The following is an 18,275-nucleotide window of genomic DNA, read 5'->3' on the forward strand; positions in this document are numbered from 1 at the left end:
GCTAGATTGAAATGTTAGTCCAACAAGAGATATGTTGTCATCAATTATCAAAACCACCTAGAGAGCACTTGTGCTTTCAGGTAGTTATTTGCTCCGGTATTTTTTATATATTCCAAAATAATTCTCCGTAAATTTTCAGCTCATTTGGAGATGTGCAAAATAGGTAACTCTGGTGTAGCTTTTTCAGGTCCAGAATTCTAGCTGCTGGCATTCTCCCTCTTTGTGTAAACCTTGCATATTATGAGAGAAAAGGCATTAGAATTACTTCATAAAGCATTATTATGCATAAAAACATTATAAATAACAATAGAAAATCATGATGCAAAATGGACGTATGATATACTATCTCAAATTTGTTCTCTTTTGTGTTCTATAATGCCAACCTTTTAAAAAAACAATTCAATAAATTCAAGACGAAGCATGCTGCACGACATCCTAGCGTTCATTTTAATTTTCTCTACTTCAGTTCAAATGATGCTAGCAAAGGAAGTATTTGGTTTGTAAATTATGATATATTGAGGCTTGTTATAACTTTTCCCGAGGTTACAAAGAACATTTTGAATGGTTCATATACCTACTCAAAATACACAGGTTCTGATACATAACAACACTTTGTTATTATGCAAATATTGTGTCGTCGTGTAAACAAACAAGCGGTACAATGGCAAGCAATCTAGCTCGGGGCATGTCGAGTGAAGGGAATCAATTGTGGTTCACTTGGTTGCATGTTGACTTCTGGTTGGCACACGATCCGGGCAAGCCTCATGCGCATATATGGATGGATTGGAGTGTCATCTTTGACATGTGTGTATTTTCCCCGTTGCAGTGCACATACATGTCTATCTGTTTTCCTTGAATTAGCTAACAGTTCATGAACACCATATAAATTTATATAAGGTACCGTTACACTCCAATCCATTTGTATACTAGGGGCACCTTCGTGGAAAAACCAACAACAAGAGTAGCTTATCGAGTATCGAGGGTGTAATGTATGTTTGGTGCCAGCTACCGTAATCCCATGTAACTAAGAGGGTGATAGTGGATTATTTTAATTATCCCTTAAGACTCCATGCACCGCATTAGTAAAATAAGGAACTAATGGATGTAGAGTAGATTTCATCTCTGGCTCGTCATTGTTGATGGCTTCAGAAAGTTTGTTCTGAAAGTTCGGACAGACGTCCGAGTAGTGCAGCCCACACCCACCAAAGTGGAAAGGCAAGTGGTGCCTTGATGGGCAAGCACCTTGGAGCGCAAGTACCTTGGAGGCCATGCACATCATGGGAGAAGACACCAAACACCTTCTAGAAGAAGATACTTATGGGGTCGGCCCTAGGGCATTGCTTTCCCGGCCTCGTGTTTGTTGTGCTTGCCGGATTTTGGTGGTCATGATGTCGGTTACCATGGTTCAGGGAATTTGTCATGGGGGAGGGGTTGTGGTCCCGTTGAAGTCATTTGGTGGGCATGGGATCGTATGGGTAACGATCCTTGGGGGTCTAGACGACTCGCATGTTCTTTGTTGCCAGTCCGGCTCATCGCAATTCTCAAAGTAGTGGCGATGTGAGAGCCCGTGTTGGTACTCCACAGCCGAATCCTCGGTGAGGACATAGACCACCCAGAGCAAAATGTTGCCATGGCAGCGAATTCTGTTGCCATCTACCCAGGTGGTCCCCTAACACCTTAGTTGTTCCGAGTAGGAGTCCATGGTTCCAATGGTTTGGGTCATGTATCATGTGGGGTGAGGTTGACCTTTCCATTGACGCGGCTGCTGGGTTGGCATGGCTGGCCAAAGAAGGACATGAGCAACAATTATCTGCTCGAGACCCTTTGTGCCAGTAGGTTGCCAATTATCTTTGATTCACGTTCGTTTGTGGTCATTGATAGAAATGCAATGTGAACGCTAGGTTTCTTTTGATTGTGTTCTGTAAGGTGGGTTGTCGGACTATGCCAGTGCCGAAAGACCGGGCTCACATCCCAAAACATACCAGGCATGCGCGAGTGCCTGGCTTGGTGTGTGCGCGGTCGCATCCTGCCAAGCTGTTTCGTCTGTGCCCGGTGGTTCGGGTGGTGCCACAGCCTCTTGCCATTGAGTGCCCTTGGCTAGATGTCATACTTTCATATGTTTGTCCTGTATTTGGACTTTGTGGTCTGCATGGATGGTCCTGAATAGCCTTAGTTGTTCGAAGTAGGAGTCCCCTATTCTGATGGTTCGAGTCGTGTATCGTGGGGGCTATGGTTGGCCTTTCTATCGACCAGGCTATTAGGTTGCCCTGGTCGGCCAAAGAAGGACATGGGCAACAATCGTCTTTTTTTGTCGTTGGTAAATATATAAGGCAAATACAAATGCAATACGAACAAAATCATTTGTAGACCATTCCCGGGAAGCATCCTTCAAGTAGCTTACCTAAATTTTTGTCGGTATTAGTTGCTTCGATTCTTTACTGAATTTTGTCTTTGTGTCGATGGCTACCGTTGAGTTGTTTAAATAGCCCACTAGCTTCCATTTTATGTTTCAAATAGTTCACTTAGCTTCTGGGCTATATTTGGTATCTGCGCCAATGGAGCAGCGAGTCATCTATGAAAAAAATCACTAAAGGAAGCTATGGGCAATGATCATTGTCAAGGTAAATAGAAATACAGTACGAACATAGTCATTTGCACAAAGTTGAGGACACAATTCTTCAAATAGTTCGCTTTACTTTTGGGTAGCAGTTGGTATCTGCGCCAATTGGCACAACGTGTCATCTATACCAATGGTAACTAACTAAGTGATATTGCCTTTACTTAATTATTCCTTCTATACTAAGAATACACACGCCACGTGAGTAAAACGACCAGCTGATGGAGGTAGGACAAACATTATCTTTGGCTCATCAATCTTGATGACTTCATAGAGTTTGTTTAAAGTCGGAGAAGGCATCCCGGAACACCCCGTCCAGCCAGACCCTGGCACTAAAAGGCCGGGCTCACATCCTAGAATACGCCGGGCATGCACATGCGCCCATATCGGCCTTTTGGATCGGTAGCACCCTAACGGGCTCTTTCATTTGTGTTAGGAGGTTGTTGGGATGTGCCACGACTTCTTGCCTCGCGCTTGTCGGCCGTATGCCATGCTTTTGGATGTCCGCCAGGTATGTGAACCCTGTGGTTCGCCCTAATGGTCTTGAATCATCTCAATTATTCCGAGTTGGAGTCCCTAGTTCCAACGGTTCAGGTCATGTATTGTAGGTGAGTGTGACCGTCCTTTCTATTTACCCGACTGTTAGGTTGCCTTGGCGAGCCAAGGAAGGACATCTGTTGTTAGTAAATATACACGAAAGCTACAAACACAATTGAGCAAAATCACTTGCAGTTCATTTGCTATTTGTACGTGGCAGAAACTAACCTAATACACACATAACTACTTCCAAACCATTCACCAGAAACATCCTTCAAATGGTTCACTTGACTTCCATTTCATGTTTCAAATAGTTCACTTAATTTCCTGGCTGCAGTTGGACTCTGCGTTAATTGGTGCAACGGGTCATCTAGTAAAAATAAGTATAATACATAGGCACCCATGTTGTAAAATTTCATGCCGAACATGCATAATCTTTTTTCGTGTGTTGGGGGGACTATATATGTTTCCTTCTTTCCCACAGTGCAGGGACGAGTCCTACTAAGTCTCCACCATTGTTGAACCCCAGAAAAAACTTGAGATCCCTCCTTGGTCATCCATTTCATCGATACTTTTAGGGAGGATAAGAGGAGATCTCGATCAACAAGGAGATACAAATATACCAACTCCACCAAAACAAAACTCGAGTTTGTTGGTTCCCCACTAGAATATTTGCGAATCTTGTTACTCTTGGGTTTGTGGGGGACCCTATACAATTAATGTTACCCGAGAGCTTCCAAGTTGTGTTGTTCTGCCTCAGGTTCATTTGTGGGCCTTTGGGCTCGCCCCAAGAGCTACCCCTATTGAGAGGGTGGTTGGACATTTGTCGGCGAAGGCACTCCAAAGCTTAGGTGAGACACTCCTTTTCAAGGGACCACGTGAATTTCGAGTTTTCCATCCGGCCCAAACCATCATCCCCCTTGTCACTCTCCGCCGCTACCCTGGTTGCTCTATTGATAGACTCTATCCCATCCGGTGTGCATCATTGGATTTTTTCGATACTTTTACCTTTTTTGGTTGTGTTCACGCCGTCTTGAAAGTATGAGAGTACCACACGTTTTCTCCATCTTCTTGTTTGTTCCACCCACGAAGCGAACCAACATGTTCCACGAGGCCATGTCGAATGCAATGTACATCCGGAGTGATCAAACTCATATTTCTCATTTTAGCCAAGATGCCATTTTGGATGTTATGTGTGGTAGTCGTCGATCAACGTGAAAATGACTATTGCATTACCAGTTTTGCACACATTTTTTTACCATATTATTTTCTCACACATTCATCCTAACTACAAACTACACATAGGTAAGATAAACCTCACATGCAACCGCAAAAAAAAAAGACAAACATCATCACACTAGAACTACTTGGAGCAGCAAAGAGACTTCAAACTACAGTAGCTATGCTGGTAAACACACGGCCACGAGCCTGCGCATCTCAGCTCAAATATTCTTTCAGGCAAAGGAGAAAACAAACCGAAGGGAAAAAGAGAGGAGAATCCAGTTTCCAGTTTTTATACTATTTTCCCCGTCTCTCTCTCGTCGCCCTGTTTCTCTCTCTCCCTCTTCCTCCCCACCCTCTCCGCCGCATCCCCGTCTCCCCCGACCCTCACCCCCACCCCGCTGCTCCCGTCCAAACCCTAACCCTAAACCCCACCCTGCGCCTCCATCCAATCCCTGCCTGGCGTCCACCCGTCCCCGGCGGCCCGGATTCGGATTCGCCGCGCCGGACCGATTCGATCGATGTAGGCAGCGAGCATCGCTGCCCACTCCGTACACACGACTCGCGCCCCCGCCTCGAGATGGCTGCCGCGGGGTGACGAGGAGGAGGGGAGAGTAGTAGAGGGAGCGCCCAAGCGTAGATGGCATTGGGAGATCTCATGGCGTCCAGGCTCGTGCACTCGTCCTCATCGTCGTCCTCGTCCTCGCTGCCCACCCCCTCCTTGGCGGCGGTGAACCACCAGACGGACCGCGTGGATGGTGAGCTCCCTGTCGCCAACGGGCCGGAGCTTCGGAGGGAGGACGCCGGCGAGGAGGATGAGGAGGGGAGGGCCGTGGCGCTCGTGCCGTGCCTGCCGCAGGTGGTTGTGCTGTGCGAGCAGCGGCACGAGGGGTTCGATGAGGCTGCGGTGGCGGCGGCGGCCGGGCCATCGACGAGCGGGCTCGTCTCCAAGTGGCGCCCCAAGGACAGGGTAATGGATGTAGCTCATGCAGCTATCGCTCTTCCTCCTCTTGTTGATCATTTCTTTCTTAGATTTGTCAGGGTTGGCCCTCAGATATTCAGTCAGGTGATGCTCATGGGCTTATGATTAACGGCACGTGTAGTTCATTGAGCTAAACCAGGGTAAATTTGGGGCAGCTGCTGGTTTGCTTAAGTGGCTACGTGCAAATTTAGTATAATTTACCATTTTCAATTTAGGGGTTATGATTGGATCACTACACTTTTAAGGTGTGATGGATGATGTGACCAAACTTTTGAGTTTTGGCCGTTTAAGTAAGTTATATGATCCATATAACTTACTATCCAGATTTGCCTAGTTATTATTGTTCGCTGCGAGCTGATGCCATTCTTTCTCCCAAATGCTTGGAGGAGTCGATTTCATTTTATGCTGCCGTTGCCTTGTCGGTGGTTGCTTTATTAATTATAATGATAAAACGGAACCATTTATAGCTCGCTATGTTAATGTATCCATGCTTATTCGCTGCTCAGGAGTTCACCGGAATTAAATGTAGCATGACGACCACTAGCGTGTAATATGTAATTAATGGCTCGGCTAAAAAATCAAATAAGCAAGTGTCAAGTATCGGTATTGTTATGGCCTTTCTTAACAGAGCATGTCATTCTCTTAGGATGATCATTTTTGCCTTTAACTGCATGTATACAGTTTTCTGGTGATTGATATAAGATTGTATATAAGAATAATGGTTCAAACTATGCTAGACCCAAATATTCTTCATGGTTATCTAGTACTCTTGATTACATTCAGATAGGATGGCCGCACTCTTATCCAAGTGACTATTTGTTAGTGGCTGATTGGTGTCATGTGGAAAATTGGACACTTAGTGCCAGCATTTTGCCTGTGGTGAAACTAAGTAGTGAGTTGAGCGCCGATCAAAATCTGGATCATTGTAGTGAGTTGTCAAGGCAAACTTGCCTACCCAATGTACAAGTGTCACTGACGGTCTAAGAAATTCTATTGTTAAGAATTTGGCATGTGGTTTATGAAATATCACATTGGCAGTGCCATCGACTTTGAGGTTGAGGTATACGGTTGTTTCTACTCATGACAATATGAGAAGGATGGTTTTGACTATAAAGACGAGGTTGCCTTACTTGAAAACAACTTAGCATTACGGCACTTGAAATTTCCTCTCGGATAATTTGAGTTGTGATTGACTGTTTGCTTTTGGGAATCAAAGTTTTACTATGTATGTTAGTGGAGATGTTCACATTCCTATTTAAAAAAAACATGTATAAGCTCTTAGTAGTTCATGTATATTAAGCTACCTTTCCCCTTCTTACAAATTAACTCTAGCAGGTTTGCAGATTATAGTGATTTGTCTGGACTAGAATATTGTGTTAAACTTTTGTAACCATGTGTGTGCCATGATTGTTTGCGAAAAAGAGATATGCTAAATTTATTGTGATCTCAGCAAGGGGATATCGCATATTTAGTATGTAAATTATGCCACAGCTTTGGTTTGTTTATTTTCAGTAGAACTAGCTGATGTTACCAATAAATCGCTTAATTACTATTCCAGTTTGTTGTTAGTTTGGTCAGAGTATTGATCTTTGTTGGTCATACCATTTTGACCTCTTCCCTTGGTTGTGTTTCTACTCTTTTGTTTTGTAACCATTGGATGGTGTTACTTTCATAAACTGTTTACATTTCGTATGTGCTATATACTAACAGTGGTCTTTGTTGCAGATGAAGACTGGATGTGTTGCACTTGTATTATGTTTAAACATTAGTGTTGATCCGCCGGATGTAATTAAAATTTCCCCTTGTGCAAGAATGGAGTGTTGGATAGGTAAACATTCGGTTATGTGTATATGCTTATCTAGTTTTCTAATGAGCTGAGAGGGACTTTTTTTGCCTGCTGTTGGTAATTCAGTTTCATGTTTGTGGTATGCAGCTTCATTATCACTTTTTTTTTCTCTGTACGCGCTAGTTAGAATAAATTCAATCTTTATTTTATAATAATTACTATTTTCACTTAACTGAAAGCACTTTTTTTTCACGGTTGCATTTCTGAATGCCAGACTTGGCTGTGTTGGTAGCTGGAGGAGATTGCAAATTTGCAGCAAAGAAACAGTCTTGCATCTATTTAGAAATAGATGGTGTTCTTTTAATAGATGAATTCAAGTTTTATAGGTTACATAATAATATCATATTCGTGTTTTGGTTGCAGAGCAACTAATGATTTCTAGGCTACATTTGAAGATGTTGTGTTCTTTAGGTCGTGAATGATATGAACTTGATTGTATTTCTAGCTCAGTGGGTGATATGAACTTGATTTATTAATAGTAGCGATAATTATTTGTTGAGACGTGAAATGTACCAGATTTAAACAAGCATGATGGCTATCTTTGTAAATAGCATAGTAGTACAATAATCTTATTGCACTTCAGTTGCCTTGAGATCTGCTCACAGCCTTTCCGTTGTTTCATTTTCAGATCCATTTTCTATGCCACCCCCCAAAGCCCTTGAAAATATTGGAAAAACATTACACTCACAGTATGAGCGATGGCAGCCTAAGGTGGCCCACTTTATTTATTTACATAAGCGTTTTCTGATAAGCTGATATCACTGCTTACATCTTCATTCCTAATGATGCCTGCAGGCTCGTTACAAGCTTCAGCTGGATCCAACAGTCGAAGAAGTCAAGAAGCTTTGTAATACTTGCCGCAAATATGCCAGATCAGAGAGGGTTCTTTTTCATTACAATGGTCATGGTGTACCAAAGCCTACGGCTAATGGAGAGATTTGGATGTTTAACAAGGTGAGTGTTGTTAAGTCAAAACGTGTATTGCATATGTTGATTCATTATTTATCCATATGTCTTTATTGAAGCGTCCTTTGTACTCTGGTGCAGAGTTATACACAGTATATCCCTCTTCCTATTACTGATCTCGATTCATGGCTGAAAACACCATCGATTTATGTTTTTGACTGCTCAGCAGCTGGAATGATTGTGAAAGCTTTTCTAGAGGTATACACTATAGTCCAGTCTAATGTTTTTTGTATGTTCATGCAATCTGCAAGTCATAGGTACATAATTTATGTTTTTTTCTTTCTATTTGTACGATTCTTGGATGGTTTCATATTCATTATGGCTCCTTATGTTGACTTCAGCGCCTAGACTGGAGTTCAAGCTCTTCTGCGTCTTCAGTGAAGGATTGCATTCTCCTTGCTGCCTGTGAGGCACATCAAACTCTTCCTCAGAGTGCAGAATACCCCGCTGACGTGTTTACAGCTTGCCTGACCACTCCCATAAAAATGGCATTGCACTGGTTCTCTCTCTCTCTCTCTCTCTCTCTCTCTCTTACACAGTTATCAATCCAGTGTAGTTTGTCTTGCTGTATACTGGTCTTTGTATAGTCCCCCTTCTGATTTCAGCTGACATTTGTCCTGATCTGTGAACTTGTCTACAAACCATGCAGGTTTTGCAAACGATCATTACTCAGTGGTTCTCTGGATCACTCTCTTATTGACCAAATTCCTGGAAGACAAAATGACCGTAAAACACTTCTGGGGGAGTTGAACTGGATTTTCACTGCTATTACAGATACTATTGCATGGAATGTTCTTCCTCATGGTACAGAAGGTCATTTGAGTTAAAAAATAATATCAGTGGGGCATTGCTTTTATAACACAAATTTCACATGTGCAGAATTATTCCAAAGGCTTTTCAGGCAGGATCTTTTGGTCGCCAGTCTCTTTCGCAACTTCTTACTTGCTGAGAGAATCATGCGGTCTGCAAACTGCTCACCAATTACGTACCCACTATTGCCACCCACACATCAACATCATATGTGGTAATTGACTAGATTAGTCATTCTGTTTCCATATATATTATGCGCCTTTTCTGCATTTACCGTAATTTGCTGAATGTTAGGGATGCATGGGACATGGCTGCGGAGATCTGCCTTTCCAAGCTTCCTCATTTGATTGCTGATCCTAATGCAGAGTTTCAGGTCTTGCTACCTATTTTATCGTTGAATAATTTAGCACTAAAAACTTAAACCATTGGAGTATTCTCACTTCAGTACCATAACTTTGCTTGTCTCCTTACTCAAACAGCCGAGCCCATTTTTCACGGAACAATTGACAGCATTCGAAGTGTGGCTTGATCATGGTTCTGAGGATAAGAAACCCCCTGAACAGTTACCCATTGTTCTTCAGGTAAGACAATTTCTCGGACCAATTATTCTTGAGCCTACTAATGCTATTGTTATCTGAGATGGTAACAAACTCTCCAAATAGTCTAGTGGCAAGAGACAGTGTTTGGATGATCCAGTCACCTTTTCTTGTCTACTTGTACCATATTGGTTCTATTTATATTGTTGTATATGCCATCTTAATTAGTTCATGACCTCATGTAACCAGCGTTATTTTGGGAGTGTGCTACACCTCTAGACAATTGTCAACTATATTTCTTTTCTTGTTTTTCTTTGCTCTTGATACGATCATGTTTTATGTAGGTCCTGCTTAGCCAATCACACAGATTTAGAGCACTTGTTCTGCTTGGAAGATTTCTTGATATGGGTCCATGGGCAGTTGATTTGGTATGGACTTGGCATATTCTGCAGGCCTTCATTTGTTTTTTGACATTGTGCTGGCTATTTATTCCTTATCGAGTATATTCAAACTCTGGCACTTCATTGTTTTAGGCCTTATCTGTTGGTATCTTCCCTTACGTGCTCAAACTGCTCCAAACAAGTGCGATGGAGTTGCGTCAAATTCTTGTGTTCATATGGACAAAAATTCTCTCTCTTGATAAGGTATGCACTCTACTTAAAAATCTTCAGCAGCTGTTCCTATTCTCTTGAAGATTCTGTTGTTTAACTCAGTTGCTCTTTTTGTTTCAAATGACAGTCATGCCAGGTTGATTTGGTGAAAGATGGAGGGCATGCATATTTTATCAGGTTTCTTGATAGTTTGGATGCTTACCCGGAGCAGCGTGCAATGGCTGCTTTCGTTTTAGCAGTTATTGTGGATGGGCATAGGAGGGGTCAAGAGGCTTGCATGAGTGCAGGTCTTATAGATGTTTGCCTGAGACATCTGCAACCTGAGAATCCTCATGATGCACAGACAGAGCCTTTGCTTTTGCAATGGCTTTGTTTATGCCTTGGCAAACTCTGGGAAGATTTCCCTGAGGCTCAGTTACTTGGTCTACAATCAAATGCACCCGAAATTGTTACATGTTTATTGTCTGAGCCTCAACCTGAGGTATGGTTAGACTTGGTGTGTCAGTTCTTCATCATCGCAGGTTCGCAACGTGAGCATTAAATATTTGGTCTTTGCAGGTCAGAGCCTCTGCTGTTTTTGCACTTGGAAATCTGTTGGACATTGGATCTCCATCAGTGAATGGAGGTGATGACGACTCTGATGATGATGAAAAGGCGAGAGCTGAAATAAATGTTGTTCGAAGCCTTCTGCAAGTCACTTCAGATGGTAGCCCTCTTGTTAGAGCCGAGGTTTCTGTAGGTAAGTCTACCTGAAAATACATTGTACTTCCTAGATAGTCCTTTTAGTAATGTCTTGGACATAGTAGACTCCTTTTAGCTATGAACAATCATTTTGAGTTAAGCTGATATCTTCCAGCTCTTACTCGCTTTGCGCTGGGCCACAACAAACATCTCAAATCTGTTGCTGCGGAGTACTGGAGACCTCAAACCAATTCACTGCTGAAGTCACTACCATCATTGGCTAATATTAATAACCCAAGCAATGTTTACAGTCCCAGTAACTTTTTGCAAGGCAGCAGTGGCCTTTCTTCTCATATTGGTCCTGTGTTAAGGGTTGGTAGTGATACCAGTGCCACAGGTCGTGATGGAAGAATTTCTACAAGCAGCCCGATTGCGACAAATAGCATTATGCATGGGTCTCCCCAGTCAGATGATTCTTCTCAGCACTCTGATTCAGGCATATTGCTGAGAGATAATGCAAGTAACGGTGGTCTCAGCTACACCAGGTCAAGGCCTATTATTGACAGTGGAATTTATTCCCTATTTATTTCGACGATGTGCTCTATTGCTAAAGATCCTTACCCTAGAATTGCAAATATTGGCCGGAGAGCACTGTCCCTTGTAGGGGTTGAGCAAGTGGTCATGAGAAATACTAGATTTGGCAGTGGGGGTGCAGGAGAGTCATCTGCTCCTTCATCAAACATAGGAATGGCACGTTCTTCTTCCTGGTTTGACATGAATTCTGGTAAGTTATAACCTTTTTCCTTGCAATGTGCTTGTAGTACCTCTCAGTTTTTCCCAATGGGGTTAACTATTTCACTGATCGTTTTCAATGCTTTTGCAGGAATCTCAATGGCATTTAGGACCCCTCCTGTTAGTCCACCTCAGCATGATTACCTTACAGGGTTGCGCCGCGTGTGTTCTATGGAGTTCAGACCACATCTCTTGAACTCACCTGATGGCTTAGCTGATCCGCTCTTAAGCTCTGCTGCAGCCCCCAGTACCAGTGAGCTTAATATACTTCCCCAATCAACAATTTACAACTGGAGTTGTGGCCACTTCTCTAGGCCTCTTCTAACCGGGTCTGATGATAATGGGGAAGTAAGTGCTAGAAGAGAAGAGAGGGAACGAACTGCACTGGATTGCATCGCTAAGTGCCAGCGTTCCTGTACGTGGATTGACCGCTTGCTCTACATTCAATCTGCTTTTTATTAGTTATGTTAGTTATTTGGCTCTCATTTGTGATGGTTCCCCTTTTCTCTTTTTGTCGTCGGCGGGAATAGCAGCATGCAAAATGACTAGCCAAATTGCTAGCTGGGATACAAAGTTTGAGTTGGGTACAAAATCAGCATTGCTGTTACCTTTTTCTCCAATCGTCGTTGCAGCTGATGAAAACGAGCAAATAAGGTAAAATATATATTGTTAGAACCTCAAAATTGATAATTCATGTGTCCTAAATAATGACTTCAGGTGTCTAAAGTTTTATTTTTTTATATTCATGCCAGAGTGTGGAATTATGACGATGCTCTACCAGTGAATACTTTCGAGAACCACAAGTTGTCTGACAGAGGACTATCCAAACTTTTACTTATCAATGAGCTTGATGAAAGCTTGCTTTTAGTTGGCTCAAGTATGCCTTCCCTCTTTATGGCTTTCTCTTGTATCTGTACATATGTATTCCTTGTGACATCTTTTTTTCATACTGTAGGTGATGGAAATGTCCGTATATGGAGAAACTATACTCAAAAGGGAGGACAGAAACTTGTAACTGCTTTCTCATCAGTTCAGGGCCATCGAGCTGCAGGCCGCAGCGTTGTGATTGACTGGCAACAGCAATCTGGTTATCTGGTGATATTCTGATTTCTCTTTCCAAGTTCTGGTAACTTTGTACTCATTTAAGACCGTCCTAATACTGGAACTACTCCTTTTGTTGTACAACAGTATGCATCTGGTGACATGTCTTCCATCCTTGTATGGGATCTTGACAAGGAGCAACTTCTCAACACCATTCCATCATCTGCTGATAGTGGCATTTCAGCTCTGGTGAGTTCTGGTTACCATGTATAATTTGAGTATTCAGAATAGTCGTACGACAAATTGTTTAGTCTGTTTTGGACTCTAGGGATTTCATGTGCTATGGCTCTATTATTTTCTGTTCTGCTGTTCCAGCTTTATACTCATGGACTTCCCCCTTCACGCTAATCAGAAATTACCAATTTTGTCCACTGCTAACTCTAGGTTTTATGAGACCTAAATTTCATATTCACTAGTTAGACGGTGTCAAAATTAGATCATGCCGCAGATTGATGCACAAAGAAAAATGAGATCATAAATAGTTCAGTGTTCCTTCTGTAGGAACAACTTCGTTTTCTTAGGTCTAGCAATGCATGCAGTGTCTAAATTTTTTGGCTAAAGGGTTTGCTCAAAATTTATTCCCTACTTTTACTTGACCAAAAGTAGTGTTTCAGTTGATTTTGTCAGTTTGTCTTGTTTTTTGCACTTTCTATGATGTGACGAACTAAGAAGCACGGGTACGGGTACACGGACACGGCGATACACATACGGGCACATGGGATATGACATTTTCCAAAAACAGCCATTCGGGGATACAGCAAGTATATAAAAAAAAATAAAAAAATGTCATGTAAGATACAGAGTTAAAAATAAGAATGATACATCAAATGGCAAATGTTAGTATTAGTCTATTAGAGAGTAGAGACCAGGGTTCCCTTCACTCACCCATGGACAATTGGCTACCGGCGGTGGCGCTCCCAAACGCCATGCTCCCTGACCCATGGACAATTGGCTACCGGCGGTGGCGCTCCTAAACGCCATGCTCCCTGACCCATGGACAATTGGCTACCGGCGGTGGCGCTCCCAAACGCCATGCTCCCTGACAGCAAGCAACGATCACAACAGCAGCACCAGCATTCAAGTGAGCGGCAGCTCAACAGCAAAGCAGCAGCAACTCAACGTCAAGAAATCGAGCAAAGACATGAAGAGGTCGAGGAGAGGCTGCTTGGTTTCCCGCTCGAGCGTGTTTGTTGTCGGAGGCCGAGTTCAGGCCCGGCGGTGGCAGCAGGCGGCGGCGGAGTCCGGCAGTAGTGTCGAGTCCAGGCGGCGGTGGCGCGATCGCTGGAGCGTGGAGCAGCGTTCCTTTTGTGGCGCTGTATTGGGCCAAGGCTGTTATTGGGCTTCCCGTGTCCCTAATGTATTCCATATATGTCCCAGCCATGTCTTTCCTTTTTTTTCCTTTTTTCTAATTCGGAAATCAAGGGATACTGGGGGATACGCGAATCCCGGCGTATCTAGCCGTATTACCGTGTCCCGCCGAACTAGGACGGCAATTTGGCTGTTTTGGCCTTGTCCATGCTTTGTAGGTGAGGAATACAGTTAGCAAAATAAAATTTTGGTGACTTGCTTCTTAAGAATATATGTATTTTTGTTTCATTGGGTTGTAAGTGCTATTTGAGCTATTGCATCAAGATGTATTGATCAGGTTTAACATATTCTGTTTTTGTCCATGACCATTGCTTGCTGTTTCTCTTTCAGTCTGCATCTCAGGTTAGATCTGGTCAATTTGCTGCCGGTTTTATTGACGCATCCGTAAGGATATTTGATGTTCGTACCCCTGACAGGTAAGTAAATCTTTATTTCTCTATCCTTTACCCTGGATAATATTTGAGATATTATCCATATGTTAAAGTATGGGATTCAGTTTTTGTTACCTTTTATCCTCATTCATGTTTCTTCCTTTGGATGTTTTTTCCTTCAATGATGCAGGCTAGTTTATATGGCAAGACCACATGCCCCAAGAACTGAAAAGGTCGTCGGTATAGGATTTCAGCCTGGATTTGATCCATACAAGGTATTCCTACCACTTTTTCTTTTGGTGTTGCCGTGTTCTTCATTCTGTTATATTGCTATAGGTTTTGAAAAATGGTTTGCTGGAGCTTTACAAAGCTATGTAATATTTGCGTTCACAGATTGTAAGCGCATCTCAAGCTGGAGACATTCAGTTTCTTGATGTTAGAAGGGCTGCTGAACCCTACCTCACTATTGAAGCTCACAGGGGTTCATTAACAGCATTGGCTGTTCACCGGCATGCCCCAGTCATTGCAAGTGGCTCAGCTAAGCAAATGATTAAAGTGTTCAGTCTTGAAGGAGAACAGCTAACGATCATTCGGTACCAGCCATCTTTTATGGGCCAAAGGATAGGAAGTGTAAACTGCCTTTCGTTCCATCCGTACAAATCTCTCCTGGCTGCTGGAGCTGGTGATAATGCTCTGGTCTCTATCTATGCTGAGGACAATTATCAAGTAAGATGAGGTTTACATCCTGTGGCATGCAATGACGACACAATCAGTAGGCCATGATTGGCCGACTGCTGGATCCGCAGCAGGTTCAGCTACAAGATACAAGATGATACAAAGCCTGGTCAGTGACATGGTGGTGATTGCAGTGCTGTGGCTTTTTGGTCCATATTGCTTGTGTTGGGCATCTACATCTCTGGTCGGCGTGTGCAATTTGTAAGATACAAATCAAGATTCATTAGCCTCCCTTGCAGAAGGTTGTGAAAGTGAAAGGCAGTTGTGGTCCAGTCAGTGAATTCGGAGGCTTCCCCAATAATCATACCTAGGTTAACTGAAATGTAAATAGCCGTCCCCATTTGGATTGTTGTCCTGTCAGTCAGTTTTCTTCCTTTCCCAAAGTGTAAAAAGGTTTGCCGATGCTTCATATCATAAGTCGGGTCTGGCGGGGTCTGCCCGGGCAAGTGGTTGTTTATATGGGCCAGGAAGGGAGAATGCATGCACATGTCTCCTCACAGATGTTCTTCAATAGATAGATGCTCCTTTCCAGCTAATATAGCATTAGAGGTGAGTTGTTACTATGGCTTGCTTTAACCAGTGTTGTCCAGGTCATTCTTTCTAAGCATTGGACTATCATCATCCAGTGTTGTCGTCATAGCAGGGCTTCATTGTCCATTTGTACATATGAACTGCATTTGTACAGTAGTTAATTCTCTTAAGATAAGTTGTAATGCATGTTTGTCCTTGGGTGTATCTGGCATATTCTGAATATTTAAGTGAAAAAGAAGCTTGTCTCTGTGTACACATTGTTGTTTCTTTTGCCTAGAATCATGGGCTGTGGTTTCTGAATATTCTGTGTGGAATTCTGTATGGTTTATTTTGATGGTTAAGAGATGATGCAGCATGAGGTTGAACGCCAACTGGAGGCATCACAAACAAACGGAGGTGTTGTTGCATTGAAGCAACTGGCAAGAGATTTCGGGACGCGATGAAATGAAATTTTACTTGCATTTCATAGCATGCGAGGAGACAATGGGTGTCCCTTTTTAAGGCATCCTGTATTTCACCATTGAATGCTGGCTGTCAAGTCAAGACTAAAAAGTTGTGTTTTGTGCTTAAGCCATTTGGTATTCATACCAAATCTAATTGACCGATCACAGCCACACACGCAGAGAGGAGCGGCAATGGCGGAGCTTCGATCCTTGTTCGACGACGGTACTCCGCTGATGCGTGTAAAGAATAGATGCGTTGCAAATACAGTGCAGCAGTAGGCCAGCAGCGAGTATCTGACATCGGCACCAGCCGGCGGCGAGATGAGCTGCTCCCCGGTGCCAGAACCTGACCACCACCGCCTGCTGGCCACCCTCGCGCGCCACGGCCGCCTCGCCGCCGCCGCCACGCTCTTCTCCACGGCCGTCCGCACCACACGCGCGCTCAACACCATACTCGCCGCCCTCTGCTCCTCCCCGTCGCTGCTCCGCGTTGCCCCCTCCGTGCTCCTCCTCGCCGCCCCCACCGCCTCCCCCGACGCGGCCACCTTCCGCGTCCTCACCTCCGCGCTCTGCCGCGCAAGCCGCCCCTCCGCCGCCGCCGGCCTCCTGCGCTGCATGCCCTCCCTCCACCTCGACCCGGACTCGCCGCTGTGCCGCGCCGTGCTCTCCTCCCTGTGCCGCTGCGCCCCGGCCCGGGACGCGGCGGCGTTCCTGGACGACATGCGCCGGTGGGGCGTCCCGCCCAGCGGGCTCGACCACCGCGCCGTCCTCCGCGCCCTCCTGCGGGAGGGGATGGTGGCGGAGGCATACGAGGTCGTCAGAGAGAAGATGGGCTCCGATGGCGTGGCCCCCGGGGTGGCCGACTTCGAGCTGATGCTGCGCGCGTTCAGCGAGCGCGGGCAGTTCGACGCCGTCGACGAGGCGTTCGACGAAATGCTCCTCCGAGGGCTCGTGCCGGGCGTGGCCGTCTACAACGTGTACGTCGCCGCGCTGTGCAAGAAAGGGGACCTGGCCGGCGCGCGCCGGATGGTGGAGTGCATGGAGCGCGCCGGCTGCCCGCCGGACGTCAGGATGTTCGGCGTCGTGGTCGCTGGGTGCGTGTCCGCCGGGGACGCCGGCGCTGCCAGGGACGTGGCATGGGAGGCGGTGCGGCGAGGCCTGCGGTGGGACACGCCGTCGATGGTGGAGCTGGTCGGCCTGCTCCGGGCGGGCGGGCACGTCGCGGACGCGCACGGGCTGCTGCTGGACGTGTTCCTGCACGGCGGGTGCACGGGAGTGGACGCCTCGACGCTCGGGCAGCTGATATGTGCCAGCGAAGGCGCCTGCAGCGTGATCACAGATCACCCGAAAGACTAGAAAGTGCATCACATTTTGAGGTCCATGCCTCGTTTAATCTGTTCCGAATGTTTCAGCTGCAGGTCAATCTGCCAATGCATTCTAGTGCTTGATGAATGTCCACTGGATATTTAGATGTACGCATTTCACATAATTTTTTAAGAGTTTAATTTTTTTTGAGGGAAAGAGTTTAATTGCTTTGTGCACAAACTTGAAATGCATGCTGCGCCTAGGTGTGAAACTCCCAAAGTGGTACGATGGGGTTGCAAACTTGGAACCCGTGAGACGAAAAGGTCACATGCCAATCACAGCTCGCCGTTGGCAGCCACGTCGGTCCTGTTTGCCGATCTGACGACGTAGTTAACACCCGTTGTCAAAGAATTGCAACCGAATATTAGCTATACCATTACCAAACTACGACATGGAGGATTTCCTAGCATGGGAATGTCAAAGAATTTTCAGTTCTCTGTCAAATCGGCACACTATGTGGAATGGGATCACAAGTTAGGGAATAATCTTCGTTGGTCAAATGGCCAAGGTGCACCGCGAGTGTGTGGAAGAAAGTTTGGGAACTAGGCTGCCCGGCAAAAATCAGAATTTTCACTTGGAAAGCGTTGCATGGTACCTTAGCATGTGGTGTCAATTTGGCCCAGAGACATATCAAGGTGTCACCGCAATGCCCCTGTTGCAAGGAAGGGGCTGACACTACGGCTCATGTGTTGTTTCAATGCCCTGCCACAAGGAACGTTTGGAAAGAGCTTGCTTTGGAGAAACTAATTCAAAAGGCTTGTG

The 18,275-nt window shown here is 44.8% G+C and overlaps 2 protein-coding genes across 4 annotated transcripts; both read left to right on the forward strand.

Moving 5' to 3' along the window:
- Window positions 1-4,708: 4,708 nt before the first annotated feature.
- On the forward strand, window positions 4,709-15,960 carry LOC119300970 (regulatory-associated protein of TOR 1-like). Of its 3 annotated transcripts, none has more exons than XM_037577871.1 (23): window positions 4,710-5,345; window positions 7,083-7,185; window positions 7,832-7,914; window positions 7,999-8,157; window positions 8,251-8,367; window positions 8,511-8,668; window positions 8,819-8,973; window positions 9,049-9,193; window positions 9,274-9,352; window positions 9,459-9,560; window positions 9,860-9,943; window positions 10,049-10,159; window positions 10,254-10,607; window positions 10,685-10,865; window positions 10,983-11,591; window positions 11,691-12,014; window positions 12,130-12,253; window positions 12,352-12,476; window positions 12,555-12,694; window positions 12,788-12,889; window positions 14,399-14,484; window positions 14,630-14,714; window positions 14,833-15,960. In XM_037577871.1, exons 1-23 carry the CDS (start codon window positions 5,016-5,018, stop codon window positions 15,172-15,174), a joined length of 4,098 nt encoding a protein of 1,365 aa, XP_037433768.1. In that variant the 5' UTR covers window positions 4,710-5,015; the 3' UTR covers window positions 15,175-15,960. The 3 variants fall into 3 exon arrangements, with proteins under 3 accessions (XP_037433767.1, XP_037433768.1, XP_037433769.1); XM_037577872.1 differs by having other exon boundaries at window positions 12,133-12,253; XM_037577870.1 differs by having other exon boundaries at window positions 4,709-5,345; window positions 12,352-12,694.
- A 311-nt stretch (window positions 15,961-16,271) lies between these two features.
- LOC119297204 (pentatricopeptide repeat-containing protein At2g38420, mitochondrial-like) lies at window positions 16,272-17,654 on the forward strand. Its single transcript, XM_037575081.1, has one exon. The coding sequence runs from the start codon at window positions 16,470-16,472 to the stop codon at window positions 17,502-17,504; it is 1,035 nt and encodes a 344-aa protein (XP_037430978.1). The 5' UTR covers window positions 16,272-16,469; the 3' UTR covers window positions 17,505-17,654.
- Window positions 17,655-18,275: the final 621 nt, after the last annotated feature.

This window comes from Triticum dicoccoides, chromosome 5A (genome assembly GCF_002162155.2).
Source record: "Triticum dicoccoides isolate Atlit2015 ecotype Zavitan chromosome 5A, WEW_v2.0, whole genome shotgun sequence".
Taxonomy (NCBI): domain Eukaryota; kingdom Viridiplantae; phylum Streptophyta; class Magnoliopsida; order Poales; family Poaceae; genus Triticum; species Triticum dicoccoides.